Raw genomic sequence first — 25970 nt, 5'->3', positions numbered from 1 at the left:
AGGGCATTTTTCGCCCGGGACTGCGAGGAGCGCACCTCTCCTGGGATGGCCGTGGGATTGCTCAGAGTTCTGTAGATCTGCACCAGCTGGAGGGATGTTCGGCAGTGAATGCAGTTGGTAATACTTTTCACATTTCCTTCTACAGCCATCTTCCCCAGGCACACCAGCACAGGTCCTGGTCCTAAGCCGGCCAGCAGAGAGGAGCAGGAGCAGGCGCGTGTGCTTACCCGTGGGTCGCCTTTGTTTCTCTTCCCGGCACTGCCTCACGTTGGTCAGACACAGTGGGGAGAGAGGTGCGCCCTCCCAGCTGCATGTTTCTCGGGGTACACTGAGAACCAGGAGAGCAGGAGAGGACTCTCTGCCCCGTGGCCACTTTGGCAAGAAGATGATGGACCCTCGGGAGTGTGCTGGCCAGAGGAAGCCAAGCCTGTCCTTTTCCATTGAGGAGATCTTAAAGAAACCTTCTGCCAGCACCGCCCTAAGCAGTGAAACCAGGAACAGAAGTAACTGCACTGACAGACCTCCAGCCCTAAAAGCAGGGTCACCGCTGGCCTTTGGTAAGTACCAGTTACAATGCAATGAAAACGCTCCTTTCTTTTTAAGCCCTAAAGCTATCTCACTTGATTATGTAGAAATTTTATGCATTAGCTTTTGTAGGAATCTGTGATTTCCTGAATCAGGTACAAATCATTCATTATATGTACAGGAATAATATTTTAAAAATAATTAGCTTTCAGCCTCACAGTATACTGGGCTCTGCCACTAGCCTTTGGTGGGATTTTGTCTGTTATGAGGCCCCAGTGTCACTGGAGAGGTGGCTATGCAACCTGAACAGTTATTGCAGGCAGCTTTCTTCAGTAACAATGAGAAGAGTTTATTGTAAACAAATGCAACATCCTGGTGTCTTTCCCTTTAAAAAACAATATTTTTGTTATTAAAAAAAAAAATCACCTGTCATAAAGAAGGACAGGCATTCAGACTTAGGAAGCTAGCCTAAAACTACTGCAACTTCATGAAGTTGTTGGAGTTTCACTTACATTAAGAGCTGACCATTGTCTAGAATTACAGCCAAATCTCATATCAGTATCATTTTCTGATAAATCTGATCACTCATCCTCAAGCAGGAAAAATGGTCTGTAAGGGTAATGGTAGCTAAGGAGTGTTAGAACTGAATTGCTGGAACAAGAATACAGAAAGTATTTGTGTTTAATCATTTCTCCTTATCATTAGAGACGCTAGATCCCTTCATGAACTAAATAAAAACAGCTAGTAGAAAACTAGGATGACTTCAATCTTAGCAAACCAGCAAGTGCGTCAGCCTTTTTGACTTCAGTTTCCTCAGTTTAGTTACTTTGGCCTTGAGTGAACTTTTACCCCCACAGAAATTGTCTGGTTTTTTTTCCTTAAACAAAGACCAATTGTCAACACTTTCTGGATTTAGTATTTCTTCTTCTGTTTTAATGTTTTCCATGAAAATGAGATTTTTATGTATACAAACCCATGCACTTAACTGAAAAATGACCTGTAGTTTTGACAGAAAATTTTCACTCATCTCTCGCTCAACTGCCTTTGGCAAAGCTTAATGCTATGCTTTCTTTTTTGTAACACAGAGAGATCCTTTCATGGATCAGGACCCCATTTCCCAGGACACTGGATGAACCATCCAGTAGTAAGGGAGAGAGTATTTTTCAGAAAACCTGGCAGTCCAAGTAATCATTTCTTATTGACGTAGTTTCAGCTCTTTTTATGTCCAAACTGGATACTGATCTGGACTGGAAAGTATGCAAGACCTGAACTGGGAAGGAAACTACATGAAGTGGCATCACACTCACCAGTGTAACATCAGTCATCAGTTGAGCTTGAGCCCAGTCCCACTAACACTGCCTGTCAGCCGTGTATTATACAAGATTTGCACTTTCTTGTTTACCTCAGACACTGAGTAACTTCACTGACACTGTACGGAGCTTGTTTCCTGACCATGGGGCAGAGCCAGTCCACAACACATCTCAGAGCCGTGGGAGCCGCAGGCATTGGGGCTGAGTATAAAACCACTGCCCTTGTGCCGGTACTTGTGATGGGGAAGAGGGACAGAGTGCTGCTGAATTTTCACAGAACCATAGGATAATTGAGTTTGGATGGGACCTCTCGAGGTCATCTGTAAGTCCGGCCTGCTGCTCAAAGAAAGGGCAGCTTCAAAGATAGATGGGGTTGCTGAAGGCCACGGCTAGCATTGCTTGGCTGTTTCCCCACTGGTACTGTGGGAGGACTGCAGCATTTAGAGGTTTCTTAAAGCTGCCGGTGCAGATGGGACCTGAACAACAGCAGACCCAGGCCATGTTTGAAATATGGTCCTGAAACAAGCAAGAGTTTAGTAGTTTGTAGGAGTGGACAAGGATGCTTGTGGGGGCAAGCGTAATGGGACTTGTGTGCTGAAGGAGCCCAGGTGCCCGGTTGCCGAGGGGGTGAAATGCTAGTGTGAGCTCTGTGGGAGTGGGCTTTTGTGAGCTGAAACTGCTTTCCAGCGGGCCCACGGCAGTCACTTGGTGCCACTGAATCCAAAGTGAGACAGATAACACCACTGAAAATGAAGTCAGTGCTGTTCATAACATGGACCATAGAACTGCATTTTAACAACATAAGGCTCCTCTCTGGGAACACAGAAGAGTGGCAGAGATAGGACCTTTTTATATTAAGTCTGTTTCGTGATCAATATATTGAAGCCCTGTTTCACTGCATGTCTCAGCTAAGGGTGCTGCTCCAAGAAACGAGGTCTGGCAAATCTGTATGCAGGACATGGTGGGTTCCTAGGACTGCATTACTGCACTGCCAGTACTGTCTCATTCCAAATTGCTCCACCTGAGAGTACAGTCAGTTTTTCACCTTGAAAGCAATGCAGGCAGAACAGCCAGATCTTGCCTTTGACTTTGCTTCATCAGCTAGCTAGAGAGAGAATGTAGCTGTGGCAAGAGAATTTAGTGACTCTTCTCTCCTCTGCTAGAAAGCAAGGTTGGATTAATATACTTAAAGCAATGCAAAATGTTAACTAATTAAAATAGTATATACATATGAAGATTCATATAACTGTCACTGGAGCTGGGAAAACAGGAAAGCTGGAGAGATATTCCAAAATATTGTTGTACGTTGCTTTCGCAATTGATCAAGGATGTTTGAAAAAAAATAATGAAAATGAAGCTTTTTCACTGTTGGTTTCTTACTAACACCAAAGAGATACCTAAGCTTATTACCCTTTGCTTTCCCAGCAGAACTGCTGATTTTTGCAGATAAGGTTTATTTATTTCAGAAGTACAACACCCTATGCTGTACATCTTGGGATAATTGCTGTATTTCATCGAAGTCATTCAACTTCATGCCATATAACATTGGCATTGAACAAGTTGTGTAAATAGTCAGCCATATCTAATTTGGCTCAGTGCTGGCCAAGGTCATGGAACCGAAATGAGCTAAGGAATTTCTGGAAATTCCACGATGGGACACAAATCCAGCTGGTTTCCCAGAACAGTTCAGCAGCAGCAAAGAAGGAGGTCGAGGCTGAGTTACATCTTACTATGGATTTTACAAACATTTCCCACATCCTATAGGGTATGTATCTGAGCCAAGCCATGAACCATATAGGAGCAAGAACTGGCACTAAACACATACTCGTGATTACCTTAAGGTAAATACCCAGGCTAGAAATTATCATTCAGCTCGTCTGTTGATCTAGGCAGTCTGGGTACCAAAATCACACTTGTCCTGAAGTCTAAATCTAGCCATTAAGAGCTGAGGAGATGAGTAGGACCGGAGCACCAGAAGATGCAGAATGTCAGAAATGAGGGACATAGACAAAGTTTACCCTGGAGTCCTTTCCCAAGAAAGCCCAGGGGTGCTTGACCAGATGACTTTCTAGAAGTTGCTTCTAACCCAAATTATTCTATGATTTTTTTGACAAAAGAGATGATGTAATGTACAGTGTCAGCCTCTCATGGAAAGCTGAGGCAGGGTTTGATCATGTATGAGAAAATCTCTGGGCCTGACTCCTAAGGTCACAGGTTTTTGTGAGTGTAATTCCAATGGGACTTGGAATAAGGAGTGTGCAGTCTTCCCAGGAGTATGCGACTTCCCAGCTGCAGTATTAGCCATTTGTAAGTGTACTGCAAAAACACAACCACTAGCTGACCTGAGACTGCAGCTGTGGATCTGAAGTCTACTGAAATTTTCGAATTTTTGAAAGACTCTTACCAAGTTAAAAAAGGAATAGTACACAAGAAGACATTTTAGTATTCAGTCTATGCTTTCCCTCTCTTCTTTTTGCCGCAGTGCCTAGAAAGGGTAACCATGGCCTTTGAAGGGACCTAAATAAACACCCAGCAAGTGCTGATCTCCTCCCTAGTGCCAACTCTTTCATTTTAAATAGAGAAGAGTAGCAGGCTTATTTCAGAAGAAATCCTTCTTCTGAAATCCCTGGGAACTTGATTTCAATGTGCTTGAAAGTACATCTGAATTGTTCATTACTTCCCTGGTTTCTGCCAGTGAGGTTCCACCAACAGGAGGTCCTTTATCAAGTCAAGGAGAGCTTGGGATGAGCACACTACACCTGGGAAATTAATAGTAAAAGCAGTAACAGATACAGTAGTTTTGTCATTCTGCCGGTGTTATGCACCATTATGTTAAGGATATGCAAATTAATAGGAATACAACTGCCGCTTCACACACAAATGTCAATATGGTGATCATTTACTTCACTCTTAGCAACACTCCACCCACCTTTATTGCAAAAGAGGAAACAGCTGACGGAATATAACTGAACAGATACCACCTGGCCAATATTACTAAGTCACCCCACCTATTACAAGGGGAAACAATTCAGCTAAAAGAAAAAAAAAAAAAAAAAGAAAGAAACAAAAAGGTATAGAAGCAAGAGAAAAACAGCACAATAAAAAGCTGCTTGCACTTCTCAGTGACAGACTCTTCCCTGTTCACAGCCTTAGTAAGACCCAAAATCACAAGCTTGAAGCCTACAACATCTCTGTCTCTCTCCAGTGATTACACAAAAAGGCTTAAATGAAACAGGTTGTCTGAAATAACCTCGTTTTCAAAAAGAAATCTTACTATCTTGCCTGAAATTTCCTATCCTATGCAATTGAAAGTCCAGCCAAAAAAAAACATTTTGAGCCACAAGTCAAAGACATTTCTGTATATGACAGTAACAAATATCTCATGTTGTGCCAGGCTGAAATGTCATCGCCATCCCTGCAAAGAAGAAAAGAAAAGAAAACTGCTTTCCCTGGAGGAAAATTTACCCCATGCCAATTTGTAGGTATTTTTCAGAGCTCTCTGCTGAGTCACATCAATATGCAGCAAAAAAAAATACTGCCTAGTCTAAAGAGCTACCACTTCAGAGAGTCTCCTTGCTTGTTCAGGACAACAAGCACCAAAGAAGGTTGCAATGAAAACAGGACTAAACCTTGGGGCTCCTAACTCTCAGATATGTACTTTAAGCTCAGTATCATCTACCTTCAATCTTATTCTCCAGAAAACTTCCTTGATTTTTTCAGTCTCTTTATGGTTCATGCCACTCTAATTTGCTTCTTTGATCTCAGACAACTGATCCGCCCACTCCTTTTCACCAGTTCACAGAGAATCGGTATTTTCGCATCTGCCTAGGACAGTCTTCCATTCCCTGTCTGCTCTTCTTCAGCCTATAAATATTCTATCCATGCTCATACATAAGTTGTGCTCTTCTGGGTATGTGAGCATCTTAGAGAAAAACTTTGCGGATTAAATTTGTGTGTGAAGGTTGAAGACATGAAAATTCTTCTATAATTTAGAAAATGTCATTGTCATTCTTAGAAAGCTTAGAAATCACTGCGCATAAGAGCACCTTAGTCAGGTGCCCTTATGTTTTTCATTACTGTATGATATAAGCACCATCAATTCTGTAACATTGTCATTTTCACAGCATCACATCTAGCAAATGAGTGCAACTAGTCCTTAATTTAGGGATAGGGGATGGAGATAGAAATCCTGGGCTAAGAACCTATGCAAAACACTGATATCCTCCGAATTCTTGAGCAAATCATTTAACTGCAGCCCCATGACAGTGACCATTCCTTGGTCTATCCTTCTTTATCCCACAAATATTGTTCAAAACCTCACCTATTTTCTCACCAGAAAACTCAAACCTGAAGGAATTATGAGTGTCATTTTGCACAACATACCTCAAACACAGAGATGAACCTCATACCAGGTTTTTAAGGTCAGCATAGCTGGACACATGCAATTGTGTTTAGAAGTTTACCCAAAGATTGGTGATAATTTGAAAAGATAACATTTGAACTATCATCCTTTATTGACAGAAGGCTTTGGCTAATTTCCAGAGATCTTGTAACTGCATTTTCTTCGTGTCAGCCCTCTGTAAAATTCCTATTGTGTGGACTTTTACTGAGGGCAGAATCAGGTACTTTGTCTCCAGATATTATAATTATCATTGCTCCAAGGCTGGTTACAAATAGAACTTGTTATTTGTTAGAAAATAAAACACTGACAAGTCTAAAACGTTAGATGTTTCGCCAATGCTAGATACTGCACCAGAAGTAAAATATATATTAAAAAATTTAGTATCTTCCAGTACAACGTGTTGAGGTTCACACCTGCTGCTATTTAGATATGAGAGGGGAGATGGGAACAGCCACAGGTGCTGCAAACCCCAGAGCCTAGATGTAGGTGATTGCTCAGGAGCGCAGTCTGTTATTGCATTAAGATTTTAATGTTCTTTTGTGGTAATGGCAGACAAACCTGTGCTGTCACATTCACTTCAGGCTCATGCTAACCATGAAACTTAAATTCCCTGATGGGTCCGTTATGCTTATGTGTTGCCTCTTACTCTGCCTTTCCAAGCAGAGAAATCGTAACATGGAGGAAAACTAGATTAAATTCTAGGTTTGCCATTAAAGCAGCATGGACCATGTTGTCTTGTATCTGAAGAGTCAAGCCTAAGCCTTGATTGCATCTACTAAAGGTAGTGCATTAAGCACTCAGAATTAAGGCTTATGGTGAGGCTTTAATGTAGAAAAGAGCAGGTAAGAAAATGGCAGTGTTTGGTATACTTCTCTTGGGATGCTAACAGCCACAGATATCCCACTGCCTTGAACCACAAGGTTTCCCAGCACGTTATATTTCACTGCATAGCTTTGCAAGGATCGCTTACCTTTAAATGGGAAATGTTGACAACTTGGGCAAAGGCTGCCTTTAGAATTATCCAATGCCTAAATTTGAGTGGCAGGCAGCCTAGATGTAGAAGAAAGGACAAATGAACCCGAATTGGGGAAGACACTCACCTTTATCCTATTGTCTGGCCGGTCTTCTTATAGAGTAGATGTACCTACAGGGACATTTAAGAAAGGACCAAATTTTTAAAAGGATTTGGCATCCAGCAAATTCCACAGCAATCTTGCTGACAGATCTTCAGAGCAGCTCTACATCTACTGTACTTCTGAGTCCTTCAGAAAAGGCAGCCACTGGTTTGGATACTGACAAGGAAGCTGAGCTTTCTTGATCATTTGGTTGTGCCTCCTTACTTCTATAGTCCTTTTTTAAAAATCTCCCACAAGGACCACGGAAAGTTTGAAGGTGGAAGGATGCAGAGAACAGGCTAGATTTTGAGGTCAAATTCACCAGGATCGTGCCCCTGCAACATGAGGTCATCTTCGCATTGACTATAGCACAGAAAGATTAGGCCATTTTAAATAAGATCAGGTTTGCATGCTAAAGTATCTAGATCACACCCATGCTTCTTTTTTTTTACACAAACTGGAAGGTGCGCTGAACGATGGTTGCTTTATTCAAAGCTGTCTTGTGCTGTGTCCTTCACAGATTCCAGCAGCAGGAGTCCGTTAGACTGTGCCTTACCTTCTGCCAAAATGCTTCTTCCTGCCACGTGTTCTACACGCATGGCCAGGGCAAAGAAAGTGCAGACAGCTCACTGCAGGAGACCTACTGACAGCCCAGCTTCCCTCCTGGGTGAGGACTCAGGACATGAACACCTGGAAGGCAAAAGAAAACACGAGGAAGAGGAAGATCAGCTATGCGATTTCCCAGTGGACCATCCACTTCACGGTGAGTGACTCTATATCCAAACCTCCTCCTAGAGTACCCAAAAACACCGCTGTTGCCTAACAATGATGTACATAGCAATATCTAGCAATAGACATCACAAATATTTCTACTACTAAGCTCCTGGCTGAGTCACAGGGGTGGTTCTTCAATCTCACCATCAGAAACATGGAGATGCACCCTTTGAGCTAAAGATCTAGTTCAGGTTTGCCAACCCTACCAATTTTAGCGACAAGGACTGCTTTGGACATTTATTGCCCTCCTACTTGGGGTGGCAATCTATGGAGTTACCATGTTAAGCAGCCTTGCTCCCCGGGTTGTGCAACACCCGATTCCTGGTAAATGGGCATTGCACAACGCAGGGAGCAAGGCTGCTGTACATGCCGAATCAGCTCAATGACTTCTGTACACCTTGGACCCACTACACAGGTGATGAAGAGGTCATCTGCACACAGGCAAACTGTTGATGTGCAATAGGTCTGGCACGTAGGATGCGTCTGACAATTTTCAAGCCTGGCCACATTGGTAGGTCTGCTAAATTCATTAGTTGTGAGCACTGGTAAACAGCAGTCTATCGCTTAGCCAAAGCAAAGGACAATACAAATGTGCTTTGCCAGTATGTTGCACAGAGACTTTCAGCTAAGCAGGACACGTGGTATCTGAATGAGACAAGTTCGCAACAGACAGACTGCAATTTATTATTAGCATGTGACAAAAACTGCTTTAAGTTACTTGAGTCTTAGGAAAGGTTAATACAGATGATCATACTACGCTCCAGGAAGCAGGTTCTCAGTAGCAACAGTAAGATGTTTCCTGCATAGTTTGTTATTATTCACTCCTTTCTGAAAGAAAAAAAAAAAAAGGCAATTTCAATTAATTCCATTGTAGATTCCTACTGGGCTCGTGTGACTGCAGAGGCTACTCAGCTGGCTTCACTGAGATCCACGCGTCTTCCTGGGCCCATCCTCTGCAAGTTGGCAGAGGAAACATTTCTTTCTGTGAAACACATTTGAAAGAATAGCCTTGTTCCTGCTGCTGCTGCTATGATATACATGAGTCTTGTGACAAGTTGCTGTCACATCCTCCTCCTGCACAAGACAGCATCTGTCTTGATGCAGAGAGAAGCCTTGTAAGATAACTGGATATTTTAGCCTACCTCGGCCCTGTAAGCTGCAGGCAGCTGATGGCAGCAACGCAAAATCACGTTGCCTCCTCACAGAAGAGGCACTCGGAGTGTATTTCAAGTGGGAGGAAGTCCCCAGCCATGGGGATCACACCGGCACTGGGAGGTGGCTTTCCCAGGGTGACAGAGGAGGGAGGCAGGGGTCCCGACTCAGCACTTACCCTCATGGACCAGTGCAGTGGTCGGTACCGGCCTCATCAGCAAAGCAGAGGGGGAAGCATGCAATTATCTGCACAAAACTGAGCCGAGCTAAGCAGGCCCTTTCAATGACAACTTATATTTTAAAGGCATTTTAAACAAAATCCCTCTGTTCCCTGGTGGCAGTGGGGTTTTGAAACCAAGCAGAGGTTTAATGATCTGCCATTTTCTAGGCTACTGGTTCCTGCAGTTGCTGAGCCTTTGATAGAAACTGGCTGAAGGAGGGGGGAGGATCCTGAAGCACTGGATTGGCATTTTACCTGCCGTGCACAAACAATGATGTTTCAGATCCCGTTCACGAACTGTGTTATTCTTAGCAGAGAGCTGGAGGCCTAGCTTTAAAATCCTTTCCAGCATCATAAGCTTCAGCCTCTTTCCTCCACTTTATGTTAGGGGGGAGGAGCTGGTAGCTCCTTTTTTTCCTGCCCCTGACTGTGACTGGAGTCACCTTTGCCAGACGAGGTCAGCAGCAGCGCCTGCAGGAGAGGTAAGCTGCACCATCCCTGGAAGCAGTCTGTGATCCTTACAGCTGGAGTTGATAGCAAATGAACTTCCGTTTCCATGTCTATCAACTCTGTGGTGCTTCAGACACGCTTTTGGCATGGTAGCCACAGGCTGGTTATGAGTCCTCTAACAAGGCACCCAGGCAGTGTCAAATGCCCTCATGCTATGGTGGTGTCCCCAGCACCTCCTTCACACCTACACCAAGGATGCCTACAAGCACCCAGGAGAACAGCATCAACCTCAGCAGCAGGAGGGCTTTCTGATGTGAAAGACATCTGGAGTCCTCCGCTGGGTGTTCCCTCACCTATTTCTCACAGCCTGCATCTATCTGTATAAAACACCTACATAATTTGTGGGGAAGGGCACTGGGCTCTGACTAAGCATACACATCTGTACAGTTGTAGGGAGGCAGAAGAAATCAAGCGTGCTATATAATCTGCTTGGAGGTGGGAGGGCTGGGGTTTGTCTGGTGCTTTTTTCTATAGGAGGAGAAAGATGAGGAGGAGGCCATGATAACATGCTCCTCATGGGCAGGTGGTCTGAGATAGCAAGAGCTCTCTGACTGTGACTCTGAGTGTGAATTTGGAGCATATTTCCAGGAAACCTTGTAACAATGTAGTGTTCCTAAAAATTTCTTTTCCCACAAAATGGCTTCTGTGACTAAGTGGTTTAGAAATGCAGTGCCATTTAAATGAAATAGATTCATGCCCTTATCACAGACCATTTACAGGAAGGAAAGCCTCTTGCACTTTGAACTTAGAGGCTGCATTGTAAGCAAAAAAAAAAGAAAGAGAAAAGCCCTCATATGCTAGAGATATGCTGACAGTGGCATTTAGTTTTGCCAAGCCCCCATTTGAATTTGGAAGCCTTCATTCTGAACGTTGGGTGCTTTCACCTGTGGCCTTCTGCACAAAAAGCTCAGCAGAACTTTTTCGGAGAACTTGGTTCTTGGGAAGCAGCGCTGACAAAACTCATTTTAGAAGAAGACCATTCTGAGAGAGGCCTTACTTTGGACCTGTGGGTACAGACTCTACTTGGGCCAGCTCTCTGTGAAATGATTAATTGCTACCTATTAATTTTCCTATGTGAAGCCACCATCATTGACATGGTCTTCAAAACTTAAGAATAAGCAGGGCAAACTTTTATGGCTGTCAGGCAGCATCACAGCAGCATGTCTACATAAACCCTCAAGTTAAATTCTGAGCTGCTGCTTTCCTTGTCATTCCTTCTCTCTGCTCTGTGTGACACCCCTGGGACTTGACCAGTTCACAACAGCGGAGTACTGGAGCCTGAGCGGCTTATGTGCCCCCATGCCTGCCTGACCTACGGCAGCTCCTGCTGGAGTCTGCCATGTATGAGATCCCAGCCTAGTTCAGATCCTCATGGGCATATTTTCCAATTTCTTTTACACATGTTGGGTCTGATTGTAGACATTTGTGTGTGTGCACTGTAACTCTTTACATCCAAAGGCAGTGAATGAGTGTGCCCAGCATTGCACGTGGGTAATGGTTCCAGTCCTCTGCTCCAGCGAGGGACCTGTCAGTGCCTTGGATAAGCCAAATAGCAGCATCACCTTAAGACACTGGCGGATGCCCAGTCTTATGTGATTTCTTCTTCAGGCAACAAGTGAAGTACAGGGTACACCAGGCTTCAATAAATGGAACTGGTTCCTAATTCCATCAGAAACTGGATGTTTCAGGTCATGGGAAAAACTGGACTGTTATTTCCTGCAATTCTTGTCTTCATTATTTACTGTAGAGGAGGCTGCCATAATGAGTCAACATCATCTAAATATTGCCATAGCAGAAATCCTCTACACATTGCTGACTGGGAGCTCAGGGATCTTTTTATTAATCTAATTGTTTTATTATTATGATAGCATCTTTGATCCCAAAGCATATTGACAAATTCTGATGTCAATTATCATAAAGACAACAAGAAATATAGAGATGATCTCAGTGGACAACTTCCAGTATAAGTCATATCCCCTCTGTACTGATGCCAGTTGCAGGTATCTTTAGCTTATTGTTTGTTTTCTGTGAATCCATAAATCCATTTGTACTGTTCATTTGTGGGCAATATTGTCAAATTCATGTACCCCTGTGAAACAGCATGGTTTATCTCCTGCAGAACAGTCCTTTCCCTAATATGCTGACTTATCTTAATGCATTTATAAAATACCCAAGAGACAATGAAACACTGTATAATCACAATCTCAGATAAATAGGGACTGCCCAGAATATGCCAATGGGACTGCAAAAAAAAAAGGGCACAAGCATCCCATTGTCCTGCAGAACAAAAGGAAGCAATTCTAAATGAAAAGGAAAAGCAGGAGGAAAAAATTAAATGCCTGTATATATAATTTTGCTGCCATTAGCTGTCTTACCAATCTTCTTTTATCAGTGTGAATAGTCCCTGCAGTCCTGTGTCTCTGAAGTGCAGTATTACTAAATACATTTAGAAATGCAGCAGACCATTGACCTTGTTTTGGTGGGTTTACCTGAGGCATTGTTGAAGGGTGGTTCTTTGTTTTTCTCCCTCTTTTAAGACTGACTGTTTATAATCACACCCTGGATATTAAATGAAAGGCATGAAACTGGAATCCTTTACTCCCACCCTTTAGAATCTTCACACAGAAGTCTCAATGATACAAGTAAGCATTGAAGAAAACAAAGCTGTCAGCAGTTGGGGAACTATAATAAATTCTGTTTGTGTTGTTTTTTGGGGTTTGGTTTTTTTTTTTTTTTTAGTTAAAGCAAATGTTAGCATTCAATGCCTTCCTTGAGCAGTCCCTTCTTTCCTGGGAATTTTGGATCCAAAGGGTATGTTACACAGGACCCAGAGGTTAATTTGTTCCTGCTAGTCAAATATCTGTAATGTGACCACTTGTAAAGCTGATGGCACATCTTGATAAGTTTATTTCAAAGGTCTTATGAGTACTTATTGGCTTCTCCTAAATTGTCTGAGAACTTTTCGTTACCTACCCAGGATTTGGTACTTTTAATTACCGTTCTTTGAAATTGAGGGCACATCTTTTACCTACTGTATTAGCAAGTACTTAATGCTGAAATGGAAAACAGCACAGACTACCTACTAAAATAATGATGGAATTATGCTTTCTTGAAGGGAGCGCAGACTCTGAGGCAGGGATGTAAACAAGCATGTCTGATTGATGTCTAGAGGTTTGCAGGCACAAATAACCACAAAGAGCAGAAGTAAAACAGAAAGCAGGGTGTCTGTGCAACCTGCAAGAAGCTCAGCTTTCTCCATGGGCAAATTGCTGGTTTCTGACAAAGGTGTTTGACCAGAGTGTGGGAAGTGTGATGGAGAACTTGTTTTCCTCGGTGAGAACTGTTACTGGATTAGGCTGTCCACTGCTTTTAAGGTGAAGTTTAGTAGCGGCTGAACATTCATAGAAAGTACGTTTCAAGCTTAAGATTTAGCTGAATAGGGAAACTACACATATACCTACCCCAAATCCACTTTGACCTGAAGGAGTTCATGAAGGTGCAGATCATATAGCCTAGAACTGATATCAGATGATGAAAACAAACACACACCCCAGTCAGTTGGGGCCCTTCAAAACATGGCCTCCATGCTTCTTCCTCCAGATATTTCGCTGATTGCTGGTTGTGCTAAAGTTACACACAACACCATTTTAGGACAGCAGCATTTGTAAATGCCATCATCATCCTGCTGGCAGATAGGAAGGGTTAAATTCACCAGGGGCTCAGGTTGATGGTGAGCACCATCCTCTGCAATGAACTGTCCACATGAATGGTTTCATATATACTGTCTACTCCTTGCCAACTCCCCTGACAAGCAGAGTAAGAAACTCCCCTGGTTACCACCGTACAGCCTGTTTAAACAGGTTTCTAGCCTGGTATTTTTAGCATTCCTGCTCACACTGCCTAAAGCCCATACCTCTCTGTATTTCGGCCTTTCTGTCAGGTGATTAGGCACTGTACTCTGCGCCAGGGTGGGAGCAACTCTTCGTCAAGGAGTCGTGGACTGAAGGGAGGAAGTCAAGCCTTTGAAAGTTCAAATCGTGCTGCTCTATCTTAACTTCGGCAACGCCTGAACAGCCAGCAGCTGGATGCTAAACACTGCGTTTCACTAGCAGGAGGCTCTACCTAGAGCACATTGTACCTGTCCAATTAGGATCAGTCTCGCTGGCTATGCCAGTCCTTCTTAACAAAGGCTAAAAAGCCCACTTTCATAAAGATTAGCCACACTGCCATACTTCCATCTAAATATTGCAGCACAAGCCTTGAACCACCTCTTTAACTAGGAGAGGGACTGTCACAGGCACATCTCTGTACACAGACAAGCCTATTTTGTCTTGATGCCATCAGCACTCTGTAATAACTCCTTGACAGGGTTGCAATTGTTTTTCTTTTTGCTATGGGCTTGGCTGCCATGAACAGAATGTCACCACAAGAGATTAATGTTCAGAAAAGCCACAAAAAGGAACCGGCTGGGAGACCCACATATCTGTAATTGTTTGAATTAAAATGAAGAGAGAGGGGAACTACTTTTAAAGAGACTAAAAGGGAAAAACAGAACTTAACCAGATATAATGAGGCTCTTTTTCAATGCTCCTGAGTTTCATTCTGAGAAACAAATGATACAGTCAATGTTGTTCCACAGAAGAAAATACATTTCTGAGGATATGTAGCTAAAGCCACTCGCTTGCTTATGTAAGTGCTTTCTCTTGTCTTGTCAAAGAAGCAGCAAAATCTTTGGATCTGGTTATCACATACTGTGAGAGGGTGTCTGCCCAGGAACGACAAAGAGGATTGCATCAAGATAAACTGATCCCACCAGTTTTCATCTACCTATACTACATACTCCAAAGCAAATATGTGGCAGCACTGACTTCCAGCCCTTCCCTTGGGTTTTCAGTTCCTTATCCCTCCAGTGTATGCACCCTTGTAATGAGACCAGGTAGGCTTGATACAGTCTTAGCCTGCTAGTGGGCTAAGTGCAAACGGGAGATGCAATTGCAGAGATCTCCCCGAGGCAGCATTTATCTAGCTGGTTTAGGTATGCAGGGCAGCTGAGAAACAGCAGTGCAAGGTGTGAAAATATTTTTCCTATTATGTAATCAAGATTTTCCTTGCTGCAACTTGTACCCATTGATCTCATCCTTTCACTGCACACCTTCAAGAAGTATCTATATTTCTACAAAGTTCAAATGTTTCAACTTGCTCCAAGTCTGACCTAGTAATAAAGTCAGATCTGCAGCGGGCAAATGGAGCCTGCTATTGAATTTAAAGGAGCTATACTGCTTTATCAGCATGGAGAATCTGGCCCTTCCAATGTCAACAGTAAGGCAATGTATAGACAGCTGTATCTCTAAGCATCTGCAAATGCTGACATATTTAGCTGCCTGGTATTTTCAGGCTTGGTTTCAGCAGTCAGCTAACCCGCAAATGACTTTCACAGAGCATAAAATTGCACTTGAATATCCCCAGCTTTTACATAGAAAATAGCTCAGAAAACTCAGACAGAGTCTTATTTCCCTGGAGACTCTAAAGCCACGTTTGTAAAGCCAATGTTACACTTCCAACACTCTCTAGTTTTATATCTTCCAGCCACATTCTTTATTAGAGTATAATTCTGAATTCTGTTGTTTGCTAAGGGATCTCTAAGCAAAAGTCCCAAGGCAAAGGGAAGTATCAAAGCTACAGTCAGAGAAAGTTTCATCTTGCAAGAGAAAATGTTAACACAAAGTCCCAGATTTTTCTATTTTTAGTAAGTTTTTAAAAAAAAAATCTCAAGCAAACAACAAACAAATAAGCAAAACCCTCCCCCCAAAACAGAATGACTGATTACTTATAGAAAAAAAATGCACTCTTTTAGATTTCCTACTGCCAAAGGCCTTTATTAGTTCACAGGAGTCTATTTTGTCAGCAATCTTATTTCATTTCCAGTAGAAATCAAAGCCTGTCCTTCAGTCTCTACTGGCCCGTAGCTGACCTCATCTTGTTGTATTTTGTTTAATCTGATGAGCTTTAGCTTTGGAAAATCTGGTTTCAGTAGGATTGACACTTCTTGTCTGTAAAACAGATCACTCTTCAAGAAGGAAAAATGTGGAGGATGTAAGAGTGAACTGATAGTTTCTTTTGCTGATCACCAAGTCATCTGGGTCTTTTTGTACCAAATAAGCTAATACAAGACAATAGAAACTCAGGAGCCTATTTTCTCTGAAGCCATGCTCTCTGTTCCTGCTTAGCTGCCAGTGGGACAGAACACAGTAAGAGATTATCTGGCAGATCCGTTCCTTATCCCATTGCCAGCACAGTTTATCACACTGTGTGGTTCAAGGCAATGGATCCAGCTATCAGGTGCCATAAGATGTCCCAGCTCAACTAAAAGTTTATTCCCAAACTTACTCTAGCTATACACAGCCTTTGTCTTCTCATTCCCTTATATTCCTTGTAGGGTAGACTTTGCAGCTCCTTCTAGACTCGAGATCTTCAGTACCGAGTTTGTTCCACATATCGGCCCTGTAGAAATGGTATTGCATTGCTTGTAACAGGTGATTTCTTGAGTCTGTCTAGGTTAGTTAATCCAATGAACTCTGTATCAAGTGTCCTGCCAGCACCCACAGCTTCTTAATCTGGTAGCCGAGGACAGATACTCATGTTATCATTTGTGTCTCTGGTATGTATGAACATACTCTCTACAGACAAGTCCTACAGCTAGCATGGTCTAATAACGTAACCATTCCTTTCTAGCTCAGTTAGTAGTCTCTGGTTTAGGCTCAAAGTCTTGTCTTAGGTTAGCTTTGATTCCCCATTACGAAGTGGAGATGATAGCTGTCATCACATGTGCTTACAGGCAAGAACAAATGATTGCTGTTTGTATGGTGCCCACTGCAATGAGGTCTGATCCAGCTGGTCTTTGGCACTCACTTCGATCCCAGCATGGTCCAGTTCAGCCACCTCAATTCTGTTGAGTCTGGTTACTGTATGAGACAGAAGGTTTTATACTGGATTAAATCATTAATTGCTGTATTCTGATGGAATACTAGAATACATCTTTGTTATTATTTGATGTGTCATCTTAGGTTTTAAAATGTAGACAGTTTCTTTCTTGCTTTTCATAGTCATGAAATTATATTTCAGTTCATTAATCTAATACTTAAAAAAAAAAAAAGTATATTGGGCTTGTTTTGCTAATTCAGAAATCTTCATGGCCCTCCTCTGGACTCGCTCCAACAGGTCCATGTCCTTCTTGTCTTGGGGGCTCCAGAACTGGACACAGTACTCCAGGTGGGGTTCCACGAAAGTGGAGTAGAGGAGGAGAATCACCTCCCTTGACCTGCTGGCCATGCTTCTTTTGATACAGTCCAGGATGCGGTTGGCTTCCTGGGCTGCAAGTGCACATTGCCAGCTCAAGTTGAGCTTCTCATCCACCAGCACTCCCAAGTCCTCCTCCTCCTCAGGGCTGCTCTTGATCCATTCTCCACCCAACCTGTATTTGTGCTTGGGATTGCCCCCACCCATTTGCAGGACCTTGCACTTGGCCTTGTTGAACTTCATGACGTTTGCACGGGCCCACTTCTCCAGCCTGCTAAGGTCCCTCTGGATGAGGCATCCCCTCCCTCCAGCGTGTTGACTGCACCACATAGGTTGGTGTCATTGGTGAACTTGCTGAGGGTGCACTCTATCCTACTGTCCATGTTGCCGACAAAGATGTTAACTGGTGCTGGTCCCAATACCGAGCCCTGAAGGACGCCACTCATCACCGGTCTCCATTTGTACATTGAGCCATTGACTACACCTCTTCGAGTATGGCCATTCAGCCAATTCCTTATCCACCGAGTGGTCCGTCTGTCAAATCCATGTCTGTCCAGTTTAGAGACAAGGATGTCATGCAGAACAGTGTCAATGCTTTGCACTGTCTGTGCAAAGCATTTACACAGTTGCAAATGCACATGCTTTGCATTTAACTGTATTGGTCATCAGCTGTATTAGGCTGCTTCTGAGATATGAAAGTATTGACAGTGTTTATGATAAACAATGCTCCTCAGTTATTCTTGCATGACTTGTTTCCCTTCAAAGTACTCAAAAGGTTTAGAAAAGATGAAATATTCACAATAGAATATATTCACTTACTGATCCCCAGATATCATGTCCTAGGCACCTTCCTACCAAATCAATGGACAGAAATTTTTATTCTTTATTTTCTGTGTCAAGAAAGTCACAATGAATTTTCAATTACAGAATGAAAAGTGTCATTTTCTGGTTGGCAGAGAACCCAGTTTATATTGGCCAAAGCATTTAGTCACCTTTTTCATTGCTTTAGCCCCTAAAAAGGAAAAGTTTGTGCTAATGGTTGAACAAAAGGGGGAAAAAAGGTACAGAGTCTCTTTGAGGCACAAAGCTAACCTTCTCTAGTTAACTGTTCCATTAGGAATAGCATGCATCTAGTTACATAATATGAATCGGGAGTTGTCATCAGATCATGGAAGACCAAAAGCAGTTATTCAAAAAGGTCATTTTCTCGAGAAATGTGGTCTCATTGCCAATTGCTTCAGGTCATTGAGTAGCAAGCTCACCATAGTCACTAGTGATATTAGAATTTTTAGATTCCTATCAGGCTACAGTTTTCCAGGCTCAGCAGAAAAAAAAACGCTGTGACTCACAACACTTCAAGCATGGCTTTTTGCGCTGGTCGTTCAATGTCAGCTGGAAGATACTCCATTTGTGCATCAGAGAGGATTCCAGCCTTGGGAAAAGGCTGAACTCCATGTTCTGCAGATCAGCTCCCTTAGAGCTCACTTCTGCTGCTTCTTTCTCCTCCTCCTTGCAAGACATCAGCCCTTCAGCATCATTTCAGAGCAACCTAGACCTTATTCTAACTTATACCAAGCAGCATACAGAGTTCGTGATCTAAATAAAGTACCCTAGTGTAGGAGAGCATTTTCAAAACAGTGTAGGAGTGCTGAGGGAAGTCTTTAGTGTGGTCACAATGCAGCAGGTAAAGGAATGAAGCAGCACCCAAAGTTCCCCATATGCTGCTCCATGGGTTTTAAGGTCTCATAGTCCTTAAGGTTAAGCTTGTTTAGAAAGTCCCCACACCACAAAGGTACAGTCAGGAGAATATCATGACTTTTCTTTGTAAGGTAACATTTTTGGTGCCACTGTCACACTGCAGTGAAACTGCTGCCTATCCCTAAATACTGCCAAAGGAATTGTATGGGAAGAGAACAGTGGTTAGTTATTCTGGAATGGCTGACTTCCTTCCACCGCATTCAAGCATTTTGGGTATTCTTTGATCTTTCTGGCATACAGGAGGAGAAAATTCATCAAAATCGATAGAGTGGCAATAGAATAAGATAATAGCTCAGAGCTTGAGGAAAGCTTAGTAAGACTAGTATGATAGGAAAAGATAAGGATGGAAAATTTATGAGCTGAAAGAAACATGGTGATTCGTTACAGGCATGAGAACAGCACCAAAACCAAATGGAGTATCTACTATTTCATTCTGTTTACATTAAGAGTTTCTTCACATGTGTGCATTTGACAGGCAGGAGGGGTCAAATGTTGCTCCAACACTAAAGGACTTTGATGACAAACCCATTGCAGAGCTAGCTTGGTTAAAATAATACATAGGGTTTTGTAGCCATTGACATGCGGTGGACCCATGGAATTAGCACTGCAAATAGTCACTTTTGATTCACTTCTTTAATGATAAAGGAGTTCATTCACATTCCCTGTTGGGTCAGGAGACAGTCATCTATGGTAAGTACATCTCTAGGAGGCATTGGAGCTGCCATTCCAGCTGCACAGCAATTTACAGAAATTGCTGGATCTCTGAATCTGCTTGTGGCCCTGTGGCCTTTTCCTATAAAATGTGATACATCTTTCTTTGTTTGCACAGCTGAGAGGAAAGGGAAACGGAGAATCCGGACAACATTCACAGCTGAGCAGCTCCAGGAACTGGAGAAGATTTTCCAAGTGACTCACTACCCAGATGTCCATATTCGCAATCAACTGGCAGCAAAGATAAACCTCCCAGAAGCCAGAGTTCAGGTATATCATGTCTCCAAAAGGCTATGCGCACTGCACTAATTCTTTATTCGGAGTACATTCTTAATAGTTTATGCTTGGATGACAATGCTAATGAAATACATGACCTCTCTGTTACCTTATGGAGGAGAACAGCATCACTGTTCTCCTTTTACAAATAGGGAAAAAAAGTATTTGTCACCCAGCTGGGACTAACCAAATGGGATTAATCAAAGGGTTAACAGGAGCTCTAAGCATACTAAATGCATAGCAAATAGGAGTAACAGATGGTTATGAGCAACCTGTTGTACTCTGTAGCGACAGAGCGGCCAGTTGTGAAAATATTTTTTAAACATTTATCAAGCTTTTATAGACTAATGTACATCCAGTACAAACTGCCAGCCACATCCATCTTCTACAGGGTCTCAGAAAGTGAAAATAACTGCCTAAATAAAAATGCTTTCTTACTGTTCTATATTTTGATATCACAGGCTATAAATGCCCTGGCTGTAATTTCAGTGCACAGAAACTAATCCAGTTCCCCCCAGCTGTAATGTAGTCTTGCTGACTGAGCTCAAAATTGACCCCAAATATTTACTGCATATGAAATCGGCTGCATTAAAATATACATACCACTGTGTATTGGAGTTTGGTGCTGTTTCCCAGGCACTGTTGTGATGATTTTTGCCTAAGGCAGTTTCTGTACTTGCCATAATGCTAGAGTCACTGGTGTACTTCTATACACATATCCCACTCTAACAATCAAAGTTCAACACAGAGCAGTTTATTGACTATGACATGCCTGGTACTATCAACTAACCAGGATGATATTGCTTCATAGTTAGGTGACAGGGAGAATTGGAACAGCATAGCCGTAATATGCCCATCAGCGATATCAGTGCACCCACAATGCATTTCCAATGGTATAAAGCACAAGCTGGGCTGCTAGTCAGTGTTCCCGACAGACCAGTAAATCACATGAAAGAATAGGACAATCTTCTGTTTAAAAAAATTATTTATAATCAGTAGGGAGAAAAATAAAAAAAAAAAGAGTTATCATGTGAAATATCAACCAGAGATGTACACAAAGAAAGTAAGAAGCCCCTCATGTATGAGTCACAGATGGCTAATTCCCAATTCAGACAGTGTTACACATGGCACAGGAAAATCTGCATTTGACCTCGTCTTGGCTGATAAAGGGAAATCAGCCAAAGAACTAAAAATTAGCAGTAACTTAGGTACAAGTTAGAAGTTGTTATAGTTTTGATTGATTGCATTTGTCATAGATAAACAAAACAGAGCGCAGAGAATTCATATTTGCTCTTGGTACCTTGGAATAATAGTTTTGACAAAGCTAAAAGCAGTATAAGTCAAATCACCTCAGAGAGATAATTTAACTGGGGCAAAAAAAAAGTGAGCAACTACTGGGTGACCAAGTGAAACATTTCATAACTGTGAAAAACCTTGTGTGCTCCAATCAAGAAACAAAGGTATGATTGCTGTGAAAGAGTTTAAGTGGATATATGGAATTAAATCCCTGTATGTGTGCATGCCTACATGCAACAAAAAATGAAAAATGCTGGATGAGTAATCATTAGAAACAAGAAATTATAAAAAAAAAATAATAAGCAAAGCAGAAGGATACAGGCCAAAGCTTTGGTCAGAAAAATTAAGGATCATAAGAAACTCAATAGAAGTCCATTAAGAACAAACAAACAAAAACAATTATATTGATCTGTTACTTTATAGAAACAATGGGACTGTGAAGGATAACGCAGAAATGGCAAATATATTCAGTCATAATTTCTGCTCTGTCCTTGGAAGTATGTCAGGTAAGGTAGTAGTATCACACGATGATGATGAAACACTTTTCATAACAACAACGTTGAACAGCAGCTGCTACAGACAGATATTTTTAAATCCGGACATCTAGGTGACTTACCTCCAGTAGTTCTTAAAAAGCTGCTTGAGAAGAATCTGGGGTCATGAGTGTTGATATTTAATCAGTCCTAGAGACATTGCAGGGGCCTTGAAGAAATCTAATGTTGTGTCAGCATTTAAAGGGTAAACAGGACAACCAGATAATGACTGCCCTGTCAGCCAAACATTTATTTTTGGTGAAACAGTGATAAAACAGATATGAGTCTCTGTTTATGAAGAATTAAAGAAAGGGTAATACATTTAATGCTTATCAACACTAGTTTATGGAAAATACATATTGTCAAACTCATCTTTTTATGATAAGATTATTGGTGACTGTTTTAAACAGAAAAAGGGTAGATTTAGATTGGATATAAGGAAGAAATTCTTTACAATGAGGATGGTGAGGCAGCAGAACAGGTTGCACAGAGAAGCTGTGGATGTCCCATCGCTGGAAGTGTTCAAAGTCAGGTTGGATGGGGCTTTGAGCAACCTGATCTAGTAGATGTCCCTGCCCACAGCAGGGTGGTTGGACTAGATGACCTTTAAAAGGTCCCTTCCAATACAAACCAGTCTATGGTTCTATGATTTTATGTATTTAGTTGATAAAGGTAATAACATTGATGGCATGTCACTGTAAGGACTTTGCCTTGGTCCTACACCCTGCTTGGATTAAGAGAACAGAGCAGATCAAATGGCATGTGCTAGCAGACAAAAAGCTAGGTCTGCAACAGGTGTTCAATTGCAAATGGGGATATTTCAAAGGTGGTCTCTCATAGAAACCGTTTACTGACACAAAGGTGAAATTGAGCTACATAATCAGTAAAATCTTTAATGATAGTGCTATGAAGTGTTAAGAAGATTAAGGGACTGGAAAATAATGAAAAGAACGATTCTTTAGTACAGCAAGCTCCAGATCATTGGTCACGTATCTGCAAGAGAACAACAAAGGGGCGATCTTACAGAGCAACAAATGGAGACCAACATGGGGCACGCCACCCTCCCTCTGTGCTCTTTTTGTAGCTGACCATTGAGAGGGCAAATGAGTCTTTTGTGAAATATCAGTCAGGATTAAGGAGGCACTTCTCTCTGGCTTTAGCGTTGATGTGACTTTTGTGAACACACATGGGAATACTGTCCTCGTCTCAGTGCCATAGCTCAGGAACACTGGAAAAATGAAGGATGCAGAGAATAAACTATACCAGTAGTTTGATGTCTGTAGTAGACAGAGCCTGGAGGAATAGGTTTAAATTCCAGTAGGTGGAGGAATAGGTTTAAATTCAGGGTGGGCATTGAGAAGTCATTCTAGGGGTAAGGGTGTTGGAGAGCCAGTTGGGGAAAAAAAAAAAAAAAGAGCAGTTCAGGCTGTGAACAAAGCTTTACCTTTATTAAATAAATTTAAAAAAAAAATTAAAAATCCCTGAAGTGAGAACTTTATCCTATGTGCAGCCTTTAGAAGGAGCACTTCAGACCTTGAATTTTAGCTTCAGTCCTCAATCTGCCCTCAATCCCTTTGTCAGTGTCAAAGAGGAGTAATTTTTATGGTGCTGTTTCACCATATAACTTCTGCATGGTAGAAAGGGAATGGAGCAGTTCATACAGACTAAGCAGTTCTCAAACACATGCAAATCCTGATAAACAGAACTGTCCTTTCAGTAACCTCAGATACTGCTAACTATCAGCAATACAGCAAAGGGCTTCTGACATTCCCATTACTTCCTGGGCAAGAGATACAGAAATAACTGAGCTGCGCATTATTTTGTTTAAAATACACATGCATTTGTATCCAGCAGCATCTGGTTTTGACCACAAACACCTTGTGTTCATGTGAACCACTTACTTACATTCAGCAGCAAGTTCCTAAGCCAGTTAGAAACTACAATGGAGGGGAGATTCAACTTTTCACAGCAATGCAGCAAGATACACTACTGTGCCTGCACGATAGGTACTTATGTGCCTCAGCCAGAAGCCAGACTGGTCAAATCAGCTGATAGATGAAAGAACCCCCCCTGAGAAAATTAATTGTCTGTTTTCTAGTGCAAAAGAGATGACAGTTGAGTGATTTAGAAGATTTCATCCCCTCGGGTCTTTTGCTTAGGTCCCTTATGTGAATTTCAAAATGTTACCAGCTAAATACAGGAAGAACCCTGTTACTGCATCTTCACTGGTGACACATTTTTATCGCAGCCCAGCAAAACATCTAGATGGGTCTTTTCCCAGTCTTTTCACTTGGAAACAGAATGAAAGAGCCCTGTCATGTAACAAAACGCACCTCCTAGGGAAAACAGAATTCTGTGTGCCTTGAGTGCTGCAAAGCTTTGACCACGAAAGGATCTGCTTTCCCACGAGAGCCCTGGAAGACCTGCTGCACCCTGTGATACTGCCTTTCCTTGAACAGGGAGATCCTAGCTCTCCTGTGAGCTGCAAGAGAAAAGAGGCTGTCATGATAGTGCAGAGATCCCATATGCTATGCAAAGTGTGAAAGGTTCTGTGTTAAACCTAATATTTTCCTTTACAGTCAGCCCCTCGCTCTGTTGAGCTAGAAGTCAATGTCTTCTGATGCTCAGTTAGAGAGCAGGGAAAGTAGCTGGATGTGAGCAGTTCCTTGTTCATTTCTCTGCCTTTTCTTTATTGCCTGTGTCCAGATCTGGTTCCAGAACCAGCGAGCAAAGTGGAGGAAACATGAAAAATTTGGCAACTTTGGTGGCCTTCAGCATCTGACAGAAGTTGACTTCATTCCTGCTCCCAAGTCAGATATCACAGTAAGTATCGGAGGCCACCAAGGGAGAGATAGCTTCCTTTACCAGGTCACCTCTTCACATGGGACTATCCCAGAGAAGGAGGACTGGAAAAGATGAAAATGGCAATATGATGAAGAGAAATCCCAGCAAACATGGCCAAATAACACATTTCTTCATGAGATTAAACCTGTTTTGTAAATATCCCCTGAGGTGTCTCTTGCAGGTTGACCCTTCCCCATTTTACTTCTAAATCACTCCTCTGTAAATTATACTTTGATTCAAAATATCTTTACCATCAGAAATTTCCTGAACAGGAAGAAATATGACATTTGCAGCCACAAAGCCATATTTCTTCATAAACAGTATCTCTTTACAATGTCCAGCATTATTAGGCTGACCAGTGCTTTTTGCCCCTGACCCATGTCTTTGGCAAGTCCAGAACAGATGATATTATCAAGGCTGGCACACAGGCTCTTTCTCTATCAGGAGTTTTTCCATGGCTAGAACAAAGGGTATTTTGCCTTGCTCCGTGGGCGACAGCACACCACTGGGTTTTAGGGAGTCTGTTCTTCTAAGATTTTCTTCTTAATTACTGAGCACCAGGGAAATAAATGAAGTTGATTGTAAATTGTATCTAACTAAAAGTCTGTATTGATTCACCTGAGACTGCATTTCTATTCTTGAAAGGCTTCTAGCTTGATGCCAAGAAAGCTCACTGCTACCATCCCTGCCGTGGGATACTACTCACCGCTGCAAGGGCAGCTGACCACTGCCTGGCTGCCCAGCACCCTCTCCTTCGTCCCTCACCACCTGGAGCTGCTCCCCTTCCCAAAACCATACTTGGTCTTCAATGTCCTCCCCCCTTACAGCACATCACTACCCCACAAGTTGGAAAGGAGCAGTATCTGCGCTAGCTCCACGTAAAGGAGGATATGGGGCAGTGGGGGACTTTGAGGGCATGCTTTTCTCACCAATGACCATTTTGAGGTTGTGCAGTTCCTCTTCCTGAACAAGCCTGCCAAGAGAATGGATAGCCTGTGGTACAAGGTCATCTTGCTGCAGGAGTGCCACCATGAGTCGCCTAACATGGGCAAGAACCACTATGGACCAGGAAGGAGCTCTCCATCTGCCTGCGGATCTGCGTGCTCTGTAGAAACCCAACCGCTCAACTGAGAGCCTCTCTCTGGGGGGACTGGGGTTTTACTCCCCACAAATGGACTGGGGTTTTACTTATCCCTGAGACAATGCTGGATGATTCTATTACGCTGATGGCTTGGGGCAGGCAAGATG

General features: G+C 42.4%; 1 protein-coding gene across 1 annotated transcript; it reads left to right on the top strand.

The window, feature by feature from the left end:
- Nucleotides 1-373: 373 nt before the first annotated feature.
- ISX (intestine specific homeobox) lies at nt 374-25604 on the top strand. The gene is made up of 5 exons (XM_010119754.2): nt 374-557; nt 7873-8115; nt 19892-20043; nt 24585-24701; nt 25368-25604. Exons 1-5 carry the CDS (start codon nt 386-388, stop codon nt 25602-25604), a joined length of 921 nt encoding a protein of 306 aa, XP_010118056.2. The 5' UTR covers nt 374-385.
- Nucleotides 25605-25970: the final 366 nt, after the last annotated feature.

This window comes from Chlamydotis macqueenii, chromosome 1 (genome assembly GCF_036417535.1).
Source record: "Chlamydotis macqueenii isolate bChlMac1 chromosome 1, bChlMac1.mat, whole genome shotgun sequence".
Classification (NCBI taxonomy): domain Eukaryota; kingdom Metazoa; phylum Chordata; class Aves; order Otidiformes; family Otididae; genus Chlamydotis; species Chlamydotis macqueenii.
The sequence above is the reverse complement of the archived record's forward strand: the minus strand, read 5'-3'. Positions and strand labels throughout refer to the sequence as shown.

Coding starts and splice junctions, on each gene's coding strand:
- ISX (XM_010119754.2), top strand. CDS start 386: ATGATGGACCCTCGGGAGTGTGCTGGCCAGAGGAAGCCAAGCCTGTCC. Junction 558..7,872: donor AGGGTCACCGCTGGCCTTTG/GTAAGTACCAGT, acceptor TGTCCTTCACAG/ATTCCAGCAGCAGGAGTCCG. Junction 24,702..25,367: donor CTCCCAAGTCAGATATCACA/GTAAGTATCGGA, acceptor TATTCTTGAAAG/GCTTCTAGCTTGATGCCAAG.